The sequence below is a fragment of the Medicago truncatula genome, chromosome 8 (assembly GCF_003473485.1).
Source record: "Medicago truncatula cultivar Jemalong A17 chromosome 8, MtrunA17r5.0-ANR, whole genome shotgun sequence".
Taxonomy (NCBI): domain Eukaryota; kingdom Viridiplantae; phylum Streptophyta; class Magnoliopsida; order Fabales; family Fabaceae; genus Medicago; species Medicago truncatula.
Window position 1 is genome coordinate 47,555,934 of NC_053049.1, and position 17,603 is coordinate 47,573,536.

General features: G+C 31.7%; 1 protein-coding gene across 2 annotated transcripts; it reads left to right on the forward strand.

The window, feature by feature from the left end:
• The first annotated feature begins 928 nt into the window (after nucleotides 1–928).
• On the forward strand, nucleotides 929–5,000 carry LOC25502267 (transcription factor bHLH68). Of its 2 annotated transcripts, none has more exons than XM_039829468.1 (9): nucleotides 929–1,514; nucleotides 1,848–2,133; nucleotides 2,544–2,606; nucleotides 2,931–2,996; nucleotides 3,681–3,746; nucleotides 3,855–3,917; nucleotides 4,080–4,124; nucleotides 4,335–4,379; nucleotides 4,509–5,000. In XM_039829468.1, the coding sequence occupies exons 1-9, from the start codon at nucleotides 1,276–1,278 to the stop codon at nucleotides 4,641–4,643; spliced, it is 1,008 nt and encodes a 335-aa protein (XP_039685402.1). In that variant the 5' UTR covers nucleotides 929–1,275; the 3' UTR covers nucleotides 4,644–5,000. The 2 variants fall into 2 exon arrangements, with proteins under 2 accessions (XP_039685402.1, XP_013447321.1); XM_013591867.3 differs by having other exon boundaries at nucleotides 936–1,514; nucleotides 3,855–3,920.
• The last annotated feature ends 12,603 nt before the right edge of the window (nucleotides 5,001–17,603 follow it).

A 17,603-nucleotide genomic window follows, 5' to 3' on the forward strand; every position in this document is an offset into this window, starting at 1 on the left:
CTGTCCCAATTTAACCGAGCTATATTCCTTAATTGAAAAAAATGAAAAAGTGTTAACATTTTAAAATGCAAAGGACTAAATCGAGAAAAAGATAGATAAATAATTATACCGTTATATGAAAATTAAGTTTTTGTTTTTTCATATATATACTCCCTATTCATATTATATAGGCGAAATACCACTTTTGATTCTTTTAGTTTGATATAATTCTCAAATTAGTCCTTTAAGTTTTGAAAGTTTCAATTAGGTCCTTTTATTTTAGCAAAATTCCCAAGTTAGTCCTTTAAGTTTCAAAAGTTTCAAATAGGTCATTTTAGTTTGACAAAATTTCCAAGTTAGTCCTTTAAATTTCAAACTAAAATGATCTATTTGGGTCCCAAGTTAATCCTTTAAAGTACTAACTTGGGAATTTTGTCAAACTAAAATGACCTATTTGAAACTTTTGAAACTTAAAGGAGTAAATTGAGAATTCTATGAAACTAAAAGACTTAATTGAAACTTTCGAAACTTAAATAACTAACTTAGGAATTATGTCAAACTAAAAGGACCAAAAGTAGCATTTGACCTACTATATATTAATCTAGTTGTTTTTTTTTAAGGAATATATTAATCTAGTTATAAAGATGATAAGTCAAAATTGAACACACTTACACACGAAAAACAATTAATAATATTGTGAATAGTTTGTAACGCCTAACTCAACTAACAATATTAAAAGCGTTAGATTAAACATTTTTTTCATAGATATCCATGTTCGAGTTTGTGATCTTCTTCTTGTATATGTGAATTTTCAAATAGTGTTTAGCATTTTGTCGTCCATCATTGTCGTAAGAAAAGGAAAATCGTACACTCGATGGGTTAGACTGGTTATAATATGATGGTTATCTAATTAAATTAACTACGGAGGAATAGCTGCCACCTTTTGTTCTCACTTTATGATAAAGCAAAAGCAAGCGAGCTAGGTAGGGGAAAATACAAATAAAAAAGCAAAGGAAAGTAAGAAAAAAAGGAAAAGCAATAAAGAAATTAAAGGTAAGGAAGAAAAGAGAGGAAACAAAAGACAAAAGGTTCTAAAACTCCATGATTATTATTAACTCAAATTCTATCAAAAAAATTATAGAACCAAGCAACAATAGTGTTCCTTCCCCCTATAGCTACTTAACCAACCACAGAAGCATCTATCAAAGTTTCTACAAAGGGTGAACCCTATTTGAATCATCAAGAAAGAAAGATATAGCTAGAAAGAGATCAAAGGAAATTGAGAAGAGAAAAGGTATGAATAGAGGTGTTTATCTACAAAGCTCACCAGTGCAACAGATGATGGCTGGAAACCCTAACAACTGGTGGAACACCATGCGCCCTCCTGCACCTGATCATCATCAACCTAATTTCTTCTCAACTACTACTCCTAATTCTAATTTTCAAACTCCATATCCTCATGCATCTTCTCTTCCTCTTCCTTCTTGGCATGAAAATCAAGATCAACTTCCTGAGTCATGGAGTCACCTCCTCATGTAATTAATTAACACCCTCTCTCTTTCTCAATCACTCACACACTAGAAATTAAAAGCTGAGTTGAGTTTTTTTTTGAATGGTAAAGCTGAGTTGAACTACCGACGGAAATTAGTGATGGAAAAATAAATTCGATCTTCAGTTTTTGTTTCTCTAACACTTAACGATCGAATTAAAAGTTCTCTTTTTTTTTTTCCGTCCATAATTTAACTTTTTATAGTACACCTAATGATTGCATGTCAAGAAAATGATTTGATTATTTTGAAGGATCAACTAATCTATATAGATATATAATTGATTTTTGTGTTAATTTTTGATGATTTTGGAAAATATAGGAATGGTGTGGTGTATGAAGAAGAGAAGGCTAGTATGCTAAGTCAGCCTCCTTCAAATGCTTCTCTTGTTGATCATGTTAAACAAGAAAGTTCAGTGAACAACTATGTCTATGGAAATGAAGAATTTCATGGAACACCAAATTCTACTTGGTCTCAAATAGTGTCGGTGCCTTCTTCTTCCTCCTCCAAATCCTGTGCAACAAGTTTCACCAGTACTAGCATGTTGGATTTCTCTAACACTAAAACGGATATAAGATCTCCACCATCAGATCTATCTTCTGATCAGGTATATATATATATATATATATATATATATATATATATATATATATATATATTTAACAAAGATCATATTAATTTCATGATTAATCAAAGCTAGATTTTTTCTTTCTTTCTTTCTACAAGTTAATTACATCACATGTATTTAATTTTTGTGAAACTTTACTAATTCAACCAATTGTCAATTGAAATCTTACTTTTATGAAATGGATTTTGTCCTCCAACTTTTTTTGGAAAACGGTTCTTCTATTCTTTCTGTATCATATAGATAAAAAAAAAATGGTTTGCTTTTCTCTGTGTATCTTCTTTAAATATACGCAACAAAAATTATATATCCTTTTTGGTTAATTTCTGTGTTTTCTTTAACATTTTAATTTGTAATTTTAAATAACGAAAGTTTTTTTTCTTTGTCAAAAGTGTAATAGCTCTTCAGCTGGTGGGGCATTGAAGAAAGCTAGGGTTCAATCATCTACATTCAAGGTATACTCTATTGCAAACAATTCTAGACACAAACTTCCAACCCTGAAATCTCTTTTAACAAAAACACACACACTCACAAACATCATATGTGGGCTGTAACTCTTGTCTTTCTTGGTTGTCTTGTTCTCAATATCATGATGTCATTTTTAAAACTTTCTTTCACATTTTATCTCAAGATGAAGAATATAACCGACATATATATATATATATATATATATATATATATATATATATATATATATATATATATATATATATATATATATCAACTTGCACGACATGTATACATCTTAATTATTTCTTTGATCTTCTCTTTATTTTCAGGTTAGGAAGGAGAAGTTAGGTGACAGAATTACTGCCCTTCATCAGCTCGTTTCCCCATTTGGAAAGGTAAATATATACAAGCCTAATTTATTAAATTCATATTAGAACAAAACTTAGGTTCACCAATACATTCTTCTCCATCCAATAATAATAATAACTTTGAAAAAACAAAATAAAGTATGTCACTTTAGTTTTCAATGTAATTTTAATTATTTTTTATTTCTTTTCATTTATAGTACCCCCGATTAATATTAAGTGCATCACTCCAAGTTATCAACTAATGGCTAATATATAAGGGTGAATTAGAAAAATCACTACTCATCTTTCTTTTATTTATAATTTTTTTCTTAATTTGTGAGAAATGATCAATTGTGAGAGTTATTGTGGGGACTTAGTGAGTTTCGTGTGGATTAAATTTTTCAGATGATTCTAACACACAGTCCATGTGTGATAAATTTTTTCTTTTTGATGGATCATGTGTGTGAAATTATGATGAGAGAACATTAAAAATATCACATCTAAGTATTAATGTGATTTGATCTAGTAAAAAAAAAAAAACTTTTGTGCTTGATGTTATTGCACATTAACTTAACTTTTACTCAAAATTGGAATAAAATTGAAGAAGGTACGTACCAATCTTAAATTTGCATCGGAAAGAATAAAAAACAATCTTAAATAATTCATCTTTCCCATCCCCTTTAATTTTGCTTTATGATAATTTTATGGTGTGGTGTTTCTAAACTTTTGCAGACTGACACAGCCTCTGTCTTATTAGAATCTATTGGTTATATCAGATTCCTTCAGAGTCAAATTGAGGTATGAATAGTGATGGGACACTGTTAAAAGTACATATGATTTTCACGTTTAGTTTTAGTTTTTGAAGTTCTAAAAATTCTCTTTACTTTTTCCCCGTGGATCATGCAGGCACTTAGCTTACCATACTTGGGAAATGGATCAGGAAACATGAAGAAACAACAACAACAATATGTTGTAAGCAGTTTCAATCTCATTTCCCAATGAAACAAAGAAGAATAATCACTTTCTGCTTTCTGTCTTCTAATTGCATGTGCAAGCTCAGGCAGGCACACCAATTAACTTGTAATTATGTTGTACTAATTGTAATTATTATTATTTAATAATTAATGTTAGGTTCAAGGAGAGAAGAATTGTTTATTCCCTGAAGACCCTGGTCAGGTATGTATTCTTTTCCTTGGATCCATTAAGTTTGAGGAATTTTCATTTGGAAAGTTCAACTTGCATAATTTTATAATTCTGTTATTAAATGCATGAAGAAAGTATACAATTAAAGAGAATGTCACCAGCTTAAGTTATCATATACTAGTAGAATATTATTCTGAGATGAATCAAATTCTCATTGTATTTTTTTCTTCTTTATGGTTATAGCTGCTGAATGAAAACTGTCTGAAGAGAAAGGCAGTTAGGGAACAGGTAATTGTTGCGTGTATTGAAGTTGTTTGTAGTTTATTTGAAATCTCCCTGACTGTTGGGTGTATAAATGTGCTTGAACACCGTCAATAATTTGTAAATAATGTGAATTTTGACTGTATTGTAAATTAGGTCTGTGAAGAAAAAGAAAAGAAAGACCTGAGGAGCAGAGGATTGTGTTTGGTTCCAGTGTCATGCACAATGCAAGTTGGAAGTGACAATGGAGCTGATTATTGGGCTCCTGCTTTTGGTGGGGGATTTCAGTAGATTAATTGGTGTAGCATATATTCATAAATATTTGGGAGCATACAAAGAGGCGGCAATTAATTGGTGGAAATTTGTATAACATTATGAGCAGTCAATCTGCTATATATCAAATTATCTAAGGCTGATTGCTCATGATGTTATGCAGGGTTCCTTAATAAAAATGTATGCAAGTATATATATTTGCAAGCCCTTGTTAAGAATCATTAATTTGTGCAAATAATCAACCTTTAATTTATTTTCATTCCATTAGCTTAATTTAGAAGTCAGATGCTAGATTTAAATATAGATTTATGGAATAATTGTATGATGAGTCATTTGAATGCTAAAACTTCTTTGAAACAAACTTTTGTATCTTTATTGTTACTGTGAGAATATTTTTATACGCAAAAATGTTTATTGAAGTAAAATTGAAGCCTTAACATATAGTATTTCACAAATATCACATGCAATCAATGAAAAAATGATCAATATTTTCCTCTATTGAACCATCAATCCAATCTAAACTAGTTGACAAACTACACTTAATCAGATCAAATCAAATTTGTTTGATGGAGTTATCTATTTTTTTGAATGGCAAAAATAGAAGAGTACAACAAGATAGAAGAAAAAGCATCCAACCTAGCCGAGTTGTGGGAAAAAGCAACACAAGTACATCCAAAGTCACAAGGCTATTGGGCTAAGGTCCTCTTGTACTCCCAAAAAAAAAAGGTCACAAGGCCCCCATGCGAACACCTCCATTAGTCTCTTATTGAAGTCAATGTAGAATTGGTTCTATTTAATTTCACACTCATAGGAGCAGGAATGAACAAAGTGTCTTCCTCGAAACCACTTCCACAAGATGAATTTGATCATGTCCACCAGTTGGTACTCAACCCGACGAGATTAATTCATTTTGAACCATTCAGATAGACCACACAACAAAATGTTAGACCAAGAAGAAGACCTAACCTAACTTTCCTACACCCTTGAGACCCAAAACAAGACTAAGGACACAAAACCTACTTCGGAAGATAACACATGCTCCAAACCTAACTATTTGAAAACTACACCCGACTACTATCTGGACACATAATATTTAATGGAGTTATCTTTTTCTTTATTTTTTATTTAATGGAGTTATCTAAGACGGATTGAACTATACGTATACTCCTATATTTTAATCTTTTTTGGTAAATATGTTTTTATCCATATAAGTATATTGTATTTCGTTTTTAAACCCTAAAAAATAAAATCTTTCAAATTTTCAACCAAACATATTTTTCGTTTATAATTTTAATCTCCACCTTCAACTAAATCATATATCATTATTGGTTTAAGTTGACCCTTTTTTTTTGGTACTCTATTCTTATTCACCTTGAATCCTCTCCTTCTCCTGATTCTCTCATTCTCCCTCCTTCACCAAGTTATGTCTTGATCTATTTTTTTTTTCTTTATTGATATTCTCTTTAAAACCTAGAGAGATGAATACAACTTGGTGAATGGGGGAAAAGATAGAATGAGTAGAAAGAGAGAATCCAAATCTCCCACGACCAGTTTGGATTCGGTGACTCGAAACAACAAGAGTAATTTTTTTTTTTCCGCTTATCTCCAAATTCTGATATCGAGTGAGTTGGTTCCTTCTTCTTCCATGCATTGATTTTTTTTCTATTCATAGTTAACGTGTGTTTGTGTATGTATGCATGTATGTATGAGCTATTCATTTTATTTCGTAACCTTGTACATGTTTGATCAAAATGCCTCGTTCATTGATTGTGTTGTTGTTAGAGACTTGCGGCAAAATAAGACGGTTCCTCTGTGTAGTTAGTTAATTTGATCTCCACTTTTAAAGAAGTATAGGTGTTTTATATGTAAATGTGATCCCCATTGGCCATTGATCTTCAAGTACCTAAAATCATACTCTTATAAATGTAGTGATTTTTTTTGAAGAAAGTTTGCTTTGCATGAATCTAGCCCTTCCAATAGTGATATGATTAATTTTAGCGTTTATTAGAGAGTAGGGAAAGGTTCTAAGACCATCCACAATGGTGGGTGCTTAACGCACCACATTAAATAGGCACCCCCATTTTGGAGTAAAATATATGGGTGCCTATGGAGAAGGGTGGCTATAGAAGCACTCTCTCTCTCTCTCTCTTCATTTTTTGTTGGTCCTATTTAATAAATCCTAAAAAATTAAATAAATTTTGTTGAAATGTAATGATATAGAATTATTTGTGGAACTTATTTAATAATTTCTTTTGAGGTGTTGGGTTGGAGAAAATTGGTACCTATTATGTACTACCGTAAAATTAATGATGTAAACACATGTGGCCTATTTAAGCACCCAATTTATGATGCTCTGTTGTGGATGATCTAAATAGTATCGAGTGCCATAAAGACACTCTTTAAAGATTCTTAATGAAGAAATTATTTCTTAAAAAAGTCAAAAACTTCAATTTTCAATCCATTGATAACATAAACTTACTATGACGGTTTCAAATTTCAATTGAGAACAAATTTAGAGAAAGACATATATCATTCTCTAATTTTTGGTCCTTGGTGATTGGAAAATGTAGGAAAAATTTTTGATCGGGAGAAGTACAAGGGTAGGAAAATAAAGAGAGCATGAGATATGAATTCATCAGTAAGTGTGTGAAACAACACAATGCTTATGTACGAACAACACACCTATTGGGAAGTTCTTCTAAGCTTAGCGAAAACATTATTGATGGGAGTTGCTGGTATTGGTAGCAATTTCCCAACCACAGCAAGAGGCCAACTGAAAAATAGGAAAAAAAGACAGCAGGAAGCAGAACGGGAATGAATTATGTTCACATTTATTTGTGCCAGCCAACTAAGCTATGTGGTCTTTGTTAATACAGTAGTTTTAATTTCTTTCGAGCACACCACATTCTTGGAACAAATTAAACATTCAATAGAGGTATTTATTGTTTTAACAAGATGTAAAATATAACAACTAGATAAAATTACGCGGCCAATTTGTATAATCAATTGACCCAATGAATCTAATAGCTACAGAAATAAGTCACTGCTTCCAATTAAGCATAGTAGTTGTAGGAAACTTCATGAAATTCAAAGATGACAATCTTGAGAACATAAGCAATAAGTTTTGCTCTTCTGTTCTCAACTTAATTGGACGCAGTGGCTTATTTACGTCGTTATTGTATTCATTGGGTTAGTTGATTTTACAAACTGTCCACCTAATTTTATATAGCTCTTGATACTTTTCATCTTATTAAAATGATAAATGTCTCTAATATTGATTGTTTAATTTGTTCCAAGAATGCGGTGTGCTCGAAAAAAATTAAAACTACTATATTAACAAAGACTATATGGCTTAGTTTCCCTTTGCGGTCTTTTTCCCTACTTTTCAGTTGGTCTCTTTGCTACGGTTCGAAAATTGATACCGGTACCAACAACTCCCATCAATAATGTTTTAACCTAGCTTCAATGAACTTCTCAATAGGCGTGCTATTCGTACATAGACATTGTGCCGTTTCAAACACTTACCTGGGACCATATCTCTTCTCATTGATGGATTGTAAATAAACTTTAATGCAATAATAACATTAAATACATGAAGCAGTAGAGAATAGAAATAGAAATTTGACAAAGAAATTTACACTTTATATTGTACACGCACATAAAAGGATTAAAAATGTACCAAAGACGGTGTTTTGAGGGTTGGTGGCGGTTTGATTCATGGCAGCATTACCGATTTCATCATCGGTAAAAGCAACAAAAAAGAGTGTTGTTTTATTGCCTTGATCATTGTGAAAAATCTGAACTCTATTCCTACAGCCAAATCACGTCCTTTTCACCATGATATCTCAAGTGATCGAAAGAAAGCTGGACAAAAGAAACAAAACTCAAGTCACGAGTAGAAAACTAATTCTAATTTCAGTGTCATAGAAGGGTCGCAAATGTACATTTGCGACTGTTCCCCAACAGGCGTTAATGTTGAGGTGAGTAAACGTGTGATATAACACAAAAGCTGCGTCGGTTTGCTTAAGGGTCACAATTTTTTCTAAAAAACTTGCGGCTGTTGGGCTCAAGTGTTGCAAAAACCGTCGCAAATGTACACTTTGAGGCAGTTTTGAGGTAAGGGTCACAAAGTACGTGTCGCAAAATGCTAAATTTTTTGTAGTGATCATTTTTTCTTCTCATTCATTTAAATAAGTGATTTTTGCAAATATTTAGTTGTCTCTTTCGCTATTTCTTTGTCTTGCTATGACACTGCTTTTGTTCATTGCCACTACTAGAAAAAGAAAAATTAGTGAGGGAAATTAGTGACGGAAAAAATGAAATTCCTCACAAATTCCTTGGTTGCAAAATTTAGTGACGAAATTAGAGAGGGATTTTACGTTTTCCCTCACTAAATTTCCCTCACTAATTTCCCTCACCAATTGGTTTGCTTACTCGTCTTATTGTGATATTTGTTCGGCTTAGACCGAACCTTGAACCTTTACTCCTTATCTTCTTTAATTTCTTAGCTCAATCAAATGATTTATATCCACCCCATTGAAGCATATTCAATCAATAACTTTGACGCTTCAATGTTATAGATCTGAAAGCATGATTATTTTAAGCACTTTAATTTTGTCATGTTTGTAAGCATTTTACCGTCATATGCTATTAACTTGGATGTTGTGAATTTGTTAGCAGATTAATCCATTTCATTTTTAGCGATGTTGAATTTATGACTGTATTTGAATTAATGAATATTGTTTTTATTGTAAAAAAAAATACATAGTTTTGGTGTAAATTTTTAGGGTAGTTTTGATGTGACTTTTATTTTTCATTCATTTCCTTCATTTAAATTATTTATTTATTATTCTATCATTTTAATAATATTATTAAAATTATTAACTTAAAATTAGTTAAATTTCATTGCAATAGGAAAAACCTAACTATAATAGAAACAATATAAGACACTATAAACCTTATTTTATCTATGTCAAAAAAAACATTTTGACATAAATATTTGATTGTTGTATATACCCAAATTTGTATGTCTACATATATACAATTAAACACTAAAACAAACATATAGACAAACACGTTAGTGCCACTCATTTCGTTAGTTTTTTTTCTCTTTAGAAGAAAGTGCCCCCCATTTCGCTAGCTTTTACAATATTCATGTTATCTATATTTATTTAAACTTTAACTTCAATATTTAATTTATATTTCAAAAATATGATTTGAATTTAATCTCTATAAAGTAAATGAAATCTCTATATAAGGTATGAAAATTCATTTTGATATATTCGCTAATATCATAATAACATGAAATTTCTAATCCTTGCATTTATTTCAAAATTCATCATGTTCTTCGTTTTGTCAAGATACATCTCTCATATTCTTTGAAGACACATATCGAATTTCTATTCCGTTGCACTTATATGAAAACTTGAATTGATTTTCCAATAGAAATCAGTGGCTAAAGGAAAGCCTTGTCCATATTAATAAGCCAACTCAAAACTTTTCAAAGGATCCTTCATCACCCATACACATTTCACTTCACCCACTAATAAAGTAGCAAATGCATAAATACGATGATGTGACACAAAAGGTAGGTATTTGGATTTCTCAACGCGTAAATAGTCAATTTCCTCCTTGAAATTGTAAGTTTCATCAATTACCCCTTTGAAATTAACAAAACTTCAATTACCCCCTTGAAATTTCACAACGTTAGTCAATTTACCCCCTCCGTCAAATTTTTCTGTTAGTGAACATGACGTTTTGCAAATACCCCCTCTGAAGTTTTGCACTTATGTGCAAAATGCCCCCCAAACTTAAAAATTTATATTATTTTTTTCTTAAAAACAAACAATTAATATTTAAATATTAAAGCTAACTATTAATTTTGGAGTTTGGAAACACTACATACATATATACATCAAAATAGGGAAAAATGTGTATTTTTAACGTGACAATAATGGTTATTTCTAATAGACAAATTATTATTTTTAGAGGTTTATAAACAAATTAATAATCAGATTTAAATTTATATTTTCTCCTTCACCATCTTAGTCTTTTAACTCCTCCAACTCCTTCAACAATTTGCTCAAACCATTTAAACTACACAACCCCCAATATTAATCCACAAATCATCCCATTATTGTCACTTTAAAAAATACATATTTTCCCCCATTTTGGAGCCTATTTTGATGTATATATGCATGTAGTTTTTCCAAATTCCAAAATTAATAGTTAGTTTTAATATTTAACTATTAATTGTTTGTTTTTAAGAAAAAAATAATATAAATTTTTAAGTTTGGGGGGCATTTTGCACATAAGTGCAAAACTTCAGGGATATTTGCAAAACGTCATGTTCACTAACAGAAAAATTTGACGGAGGGGGTAAATTGACTAACGTTGTGAAATTTCAGGGGGTAATTGAAGTTTTGTTAATTTCAGGGGGGTAATTGATGAAACTTACAATTTCAGAAGGGAAATTGACTATTTACTCATTTCTCAACCCCACCCCTGACCCCTTGATCAAGGTGGCATTTAACATGGGAAAGGGGAATCATTTCCCACCATGGGAAAGTTCACTTTAGCCATTAGATGAATTGAAGAACACAATCTTATCATAGACTTCCAACACTATATTATTTCTTTTACATCTTTCACCACTATTCTCTCCTCCCCCACCACCAGTAACATCAAACATGCATGAAGATTCGTAACAAATTCATAACGATAATGAAATTAGATTAATTAATTGAAATAAAATTTTGGAATGCTTAATTTCGGTGACAACTTGTCCGCCACAATTCTTTATTTTTTTGTGTTTAGTTTGTTCTTGAATTGCATAACAACTAGTACGACACAATTAGTTTGTTGTTCTATGTTTGAATGAATGAATTAATGAATATTGGAATCGGGTCTAGAAATATGGCCAACGAAACAAACCCATTTCTAATTTCTTTATGCCATTGATCCTCTTCACTTCCTGTTTTGTTTTACCTATAAAATTGCAGGCGAGAAAAATTAATTTGCAATTCCTTGATGAAAAGTTACAATTCCTTGATAAAAAATTAACCAAGGTTGTGAATTATGACTACCTTGGTATCAAGTTGCAATTCCTTGATGAAAAGCTTTGATTCTCAGAATTAACATAATAATTGAAGAGAAAATTGAAATTAAAAAATACGAAACAGATCTGAGTTAGAGAGTTGGAAGAACTATGATTAATTTAGGGGTTGGAAAGGTGCAACAACTACGATAGAGATGGGAATTAGAAGTGGGATGAGATGTTGGGTGGAAGCAGCTGGTGGTGTGTTTGATGTTGCTGATGGTGGGGATGAGAGAATGGTGGTGGGAGATGTAAAATAAATAATCCAGTGCTGGAAGTCTATGATAAGATTAATTGATCTAATGGCTAGAGTGAACTTTTCCATGGTGGGAAAAGATTCACCTTTCCCATGTTAAATGCCACCCTTGATCAATTGTAATGTATTTGGGATTAGGGTCACAACACAATCGGGTTTGGGTATCTGACGAGAATAGGGTAGAGTTGATTGAATGAGATTTGGGATTGAAACTGAATTCACTGATATTGTTTATGTATTTGACCTCAATCTGTAGTTGCTCAATATCAATCTAATTAGGACTGTTATTCCTCTTGCTATCTATGCTTTTTAATATTACAGTCATGGTTCTATTTTGAGTTGTAATATGAGTTTGTAAGATGATATGTTATGTTGTTAGCTTACTTTAAGAAAATGTCGCATGAAAGACTGATCTTGATGAATGATGTTCAAATTATTTGTGTTACAAGCACTTCTCACTTCCTCCGCAATGTTCTTTGTAACCTTCAAAACATCAAAATCTATCAAAAAATCCTACAACATCAAAAATCCTCCATTATTCTGATTTTGACATTTAATTTGCTACACAGGCAAAGGGTGGTGGTTCTCAGCTGACTACCTTTACACCCTGTGTTGATTTTTCTAATTCTTTTGCTTGCATATTTCGTTTGGTATTGAACATATGCATCCATTTTATATAAATCCTACCATTCTTTCTAATTAAAAAAAAAACCATCTTATAATGCTGACAGCACCTTCATTAATAGTCTAATTATGACATGCTTACCATTGTTTCAATATTTTACTTATGATACACCAGAAGGGACAAAAGGGTGCAACTGTCTTGATTTTAACAAGTGCCATGTTCAAGCTAGCAGGTTAGATCATCACTACCTTATTCATTAAATTACTCTAATACAAATGTTTAGACTTCAAACAATTTTTTTCCTTTCTAAATGTAGACAATGATAAGCCAAATCTATCAAATGCATGGTTTGACTCAAAGTTGCTCATTAATTTAGATCGTCCACAAGTTGAGAAGTTTAAGAATGGGTAACATAATATATGTATAATATATTATTATGAAGAAAATTTTCCTTTTTTATATTTTATATTATTTAATTCAGTTGGTAGATTTTCTGCTAATTAGAAAATCAAATGGATATGGATCTAAAGATGCTTCTAATGAGTAATGTTTGTGTTCTTATCATTTTGATCTTTTCCACACTCATTTTTTCTTTGCAAGAAGTTTCATTTTTTCTCAAACGAGAACCGGTGGGCGAAGAACATATTAGTAGACTAATGGTAGAATACTGTGGTGGAAGTTCTAGATTGAGGGTGTTGTTTTTCTCATTCAATCTATGATTTGTCCTTTTGAATGTGTTGATTTCCCTTTTTATTACTTTAATTGAATTTAATTTATGACTCTGTATTCATTTTTGTTGATGTTGTTGTTCCTGTTGATGAAAAAAATTATCGTAGAATTATCTTTTTTTTTTGCTGCTTTTTTATGCAGATTTAGGCTTTTTTAGTTAAACTTTGGAAGTCTTTTGTGCCTTGGCAATTTTCTTCTATCAATCGAGTGACGACGACCATCTTTTCGATGTTAAGTTTTGTTATTATATGGTAATTTTCAATGCATTTCATATACTATTAGGCAAGATCATTACTCAACTCAATAAGTATTGTGAGAGATAAAGCTTAGATGCTAGACGAAGGCATATAATACCAAGAGCATCTTCTGCTTCAAGTGCAGGTGAGTTTTTCTTTCAGACATCGTTGTTGTAATGATATCTTAAGGCGCTGCTTACAACAGTCACGAACTGTGTTCAACTGGAATAGATTGCTAATGAAGATTCTAGGGAACCACTGCTCACAGTTGCCATGGTGGCCAACAGAAGGACTTACATCCTCTTTGTCTTTGTTACTAATAGGCATTTTCTAGGTGGTATACTAATGTTTTCCTTTCATTGCCTTCTTAAAAGGTGGATTATATATTCATACATTGGCCACATTTGTTACCAGTGTTAATGTTGCATATTTACATGTAGTCATGTTAGGTTATAACATTGTATGTTAATTTAATCTATAAAAAAAAAAAAGCATTGTATGTTAATTTATTTAATTGCTAATTAAATTCACATGGAGCATAGATCTCTGGGAGGAAGAAAACTTGCAATCAATATATCTTATGCTTGCTTAATTGGTTTTTGTCATTTTTTTTTTATCAAATCTTCCAAAAAAAAATCTCATTTTAGTCAACACAATTCTAATAATAATATCTAAGATCAGGCTATTTCATACCCACCTCCACTCTATTTTTTTTTTGTCACGTTTTTTTTAACAAAACTTCCAACAAAATCTCAGTCTATTTCATAAAAAAAAATTGTGACACTTGGTAAATCGCATGACCATAATCAAGGTTTCTTGCAAAACAAATATGATAAGCCATGTTTTTATTTTAAACTCACCTATTAAGATATGTCATAATCATATTGAGGTTTCTTGCAAGAACTGTCTTTACTAACAACTTAAATCTTGAATTATAGAAAATATCCCTTAAGCCATGCAACAAATGAAGCACCATAATTGACCCGTGCGATAGCACGGGAGCGCGATCTAGTAAACTAAAATGCAATAAAGTAATGAAAGTTTCGCAGATTAAAAGACATATTGGATTAAATTTCTATTGTTACTTGGTTTACTCCTCTAATGCATCCTTTTGATCGATTATAAAGTCCCACACTTTTAGTTATATCTTCACATTCATTCACCATACATTTTATGTCCGAGGAGCGACGAGAGATCTATGTATCAATTAACTTCTGATGTCTCACTCACTTAATCATTAGAATAAAATTAATACTTAATAGTGGTTTATTACCGTAAGTCTAACCATATGTCTAGCATATAGCATCTATAGATCAAATTATTCGAGATCCTTAGATAAAAAGTCTTTGTCAAAATCATTCTAAATCAAATAGTCAATTTTGAAGTTTAAGTCGGAAAACCATTAAGAACATAAACAACTCATCTATATAATGAAGAGATTATATATAACCAACCAAACCAAGATTTTATATCAAAATCATAGTTAGCAAGAATCCTAACTCAAAAGGAAATGAGCTACACATACTCATGGTAGCTTTTCAAAAAAAATGAAATAAAGGTGAATTTGCATGAAATATTTATTTATAATCCAAGTTTTGATGCTCCTCCATCTTGTAGGTTCTTCTATGCGTGAAACAATTCACAAAATGTGAATCTGAACTACCTTTTATACTTGGCATAAAAGTATAGACTCATTAAGAAAAATATGGGGACCACTAAGCGATTAAACATTTCTTTAGAGTGAAGTAATTTCAAGCTCGTCTCTGAGATCACTAAAACCGTCTTGAATCACTAAGTGAATTGGTTGCTCGCTTAGCGGGTTTGCTTTTCCAAATCAACTTTAATCTCTGACTTGATTTGTTAAGCAAATGGATGACTCACTTAGACTTTGTTTGGGAGTTTGGAGGGAAGGCAAGGGGAGGGGAAGAGAGGACTTTGGGGGTGGAAAATATAAGGGAAATACATAAATCTTTCACATTTTTTTAAAGAGTATTTTTTTATTGGATGATAAATCAATACTTATGAATAATATTTTTAATTTTAAGAATATTATAACAATATAGTTTAAATTTTAAGAACTCATATAAACTCTCCAAAATTATGCTCTAATACAATTTTTGAGTTCCTCAAATGGGAAGAATTTTGTATTATAAAGAAAAATGAACCTCCAAAAACCACCTCCTTCCAATGTCCTCTATTTTCTCTATTTACTCATTCCTTTTTTCCAAAGTTCTCCCATCACTATCTCTCTAAACTTGCAAACATGACACATCATCATCACTTACATAGTCACATAATTTACAATTTGTGCTGGTATGCGGTACGAGTACATATTCACGGTATGCGATATGTGAAGAATTCCATACGGATAAGGGTATAAAGCTTAAGTACAAGTTAGTTCGTAGTATCATTACTGTCTAATTAAGTATACTAAGTTATTAATGCATTTTTAAGAAGAAGAAGAAGAAGAAAACTTTTTACCGGCATGAGTCTTTCCAACCCCGTTCATGTACTCAAAATCTCTTTAATTAATAGTGCGAAAATATAATAGTCAGCTGCAACAAACTAGTGGCCACTTACCAAAACTTTTTTGTTCAAATCATTAAAAGGGCCCAACTTTCTTGATTCGCTTAGGAGATCAAAAAACTTAGGGCCGACCCTGAAACACACAAGATAGATTTTTGAATACAGTATGACACGAAGTGGCTTGTCAATGACAAAATCAATGCTAATTTTTGTGTTACCTTTCGGTTCTCTAGGAAAAAGGACCCTAGTAATCCAAAGTTCGACCGAGAGGTAAGTAAAGTCTGACAAAGAATTATTCCATCCAATAATCAAAATCAGACTCCTTAAAAAATTAATCTTTAATGATGTTCATTAATCACTCAAATTGCTTCATTTAAAATGTTACACCATAATATCCATACACAAACTAGCATCATTTAAAAGGAAGAATGATCCGGCAGTTCTTAATTTCAATTAAAATAAAATCAAAATAGTGGCCCACATATTACAATGTTTAATGCTTAACCCTTCTGAAACTTCTTAAAAACCACTCAAACTCCAATCACCTTATCATCTACTTCCACCCTGCCAGTGCCAGAGTCGACTCACAACAACCGCATCTAGCAACAACTTGTAAACATAGCAAACAAGTTTTAACTTAAACTTATCATTTACAGGAGATCTCTCCGTAAATTGATTCTCCGCCCATTCTATCGCCATGTGCAAAATCAGGAGCTTGGAATCCTATGGAATGAGCTACCCCTGTAAGAAAGCACCATTTTTAAAGCAAGCAAATAAAACCAGCATTGTGTAATTGGTGTGTAAATACTTGAAGAAGGTTATAGTATCATTGAGTTAGTGTTGTTCATAGAGTTGTAAAACCAGAAAGCATTTTGCTTGGTCAACCTGGAACAACTGATCTCATAACATTGATCTTGTCAGGCCCGTTATCTTTGTTTTCACATAAAAAATCTTTAGTTTGAGTTGAATTTTGTCTTGCAGCTCTGTCGCGTCATTTTCTGCTCTCAGGCCTGATCAGCAAGCTTGTCTGCACTTCATGCAGAATGAGTCATCACCAAGGCTGCTCGTTTTATTTGAGTCCATGATTTATAGACGTTGTAAGCCAGCAATAATTGGTTCAGTGTTAATTGTGCTTAAACTTGTAATGTACAACTTTTTGAACATGTTCGAAGCTTAAATTGATTTTGAGTTATGGAATGGAACAAATATAAAGTATCACAAGAACTCATTTTAAGGCTCCTTCCTTCATGTCAATCTTAGTTCCATTTCTGTTATTTTTTCTTTATGCATTGCTAACCTTTTCTGTCACTTGAATGTATATATGATGATAAACTATTCCATTACAACCAAGGCCGACACAAGGGCGAAAGGTCACTCAAGTTCCTTGTTTTAGGCCTCACCTCTTAAAATTTAAAAGTAACTGTGAATTCAGTCCCACCTCTTAAATAACGGCGTCAACTCTCACCTCTGAGACAATGGTCTCACCATCTACTGAAATTAGAGAATGGTC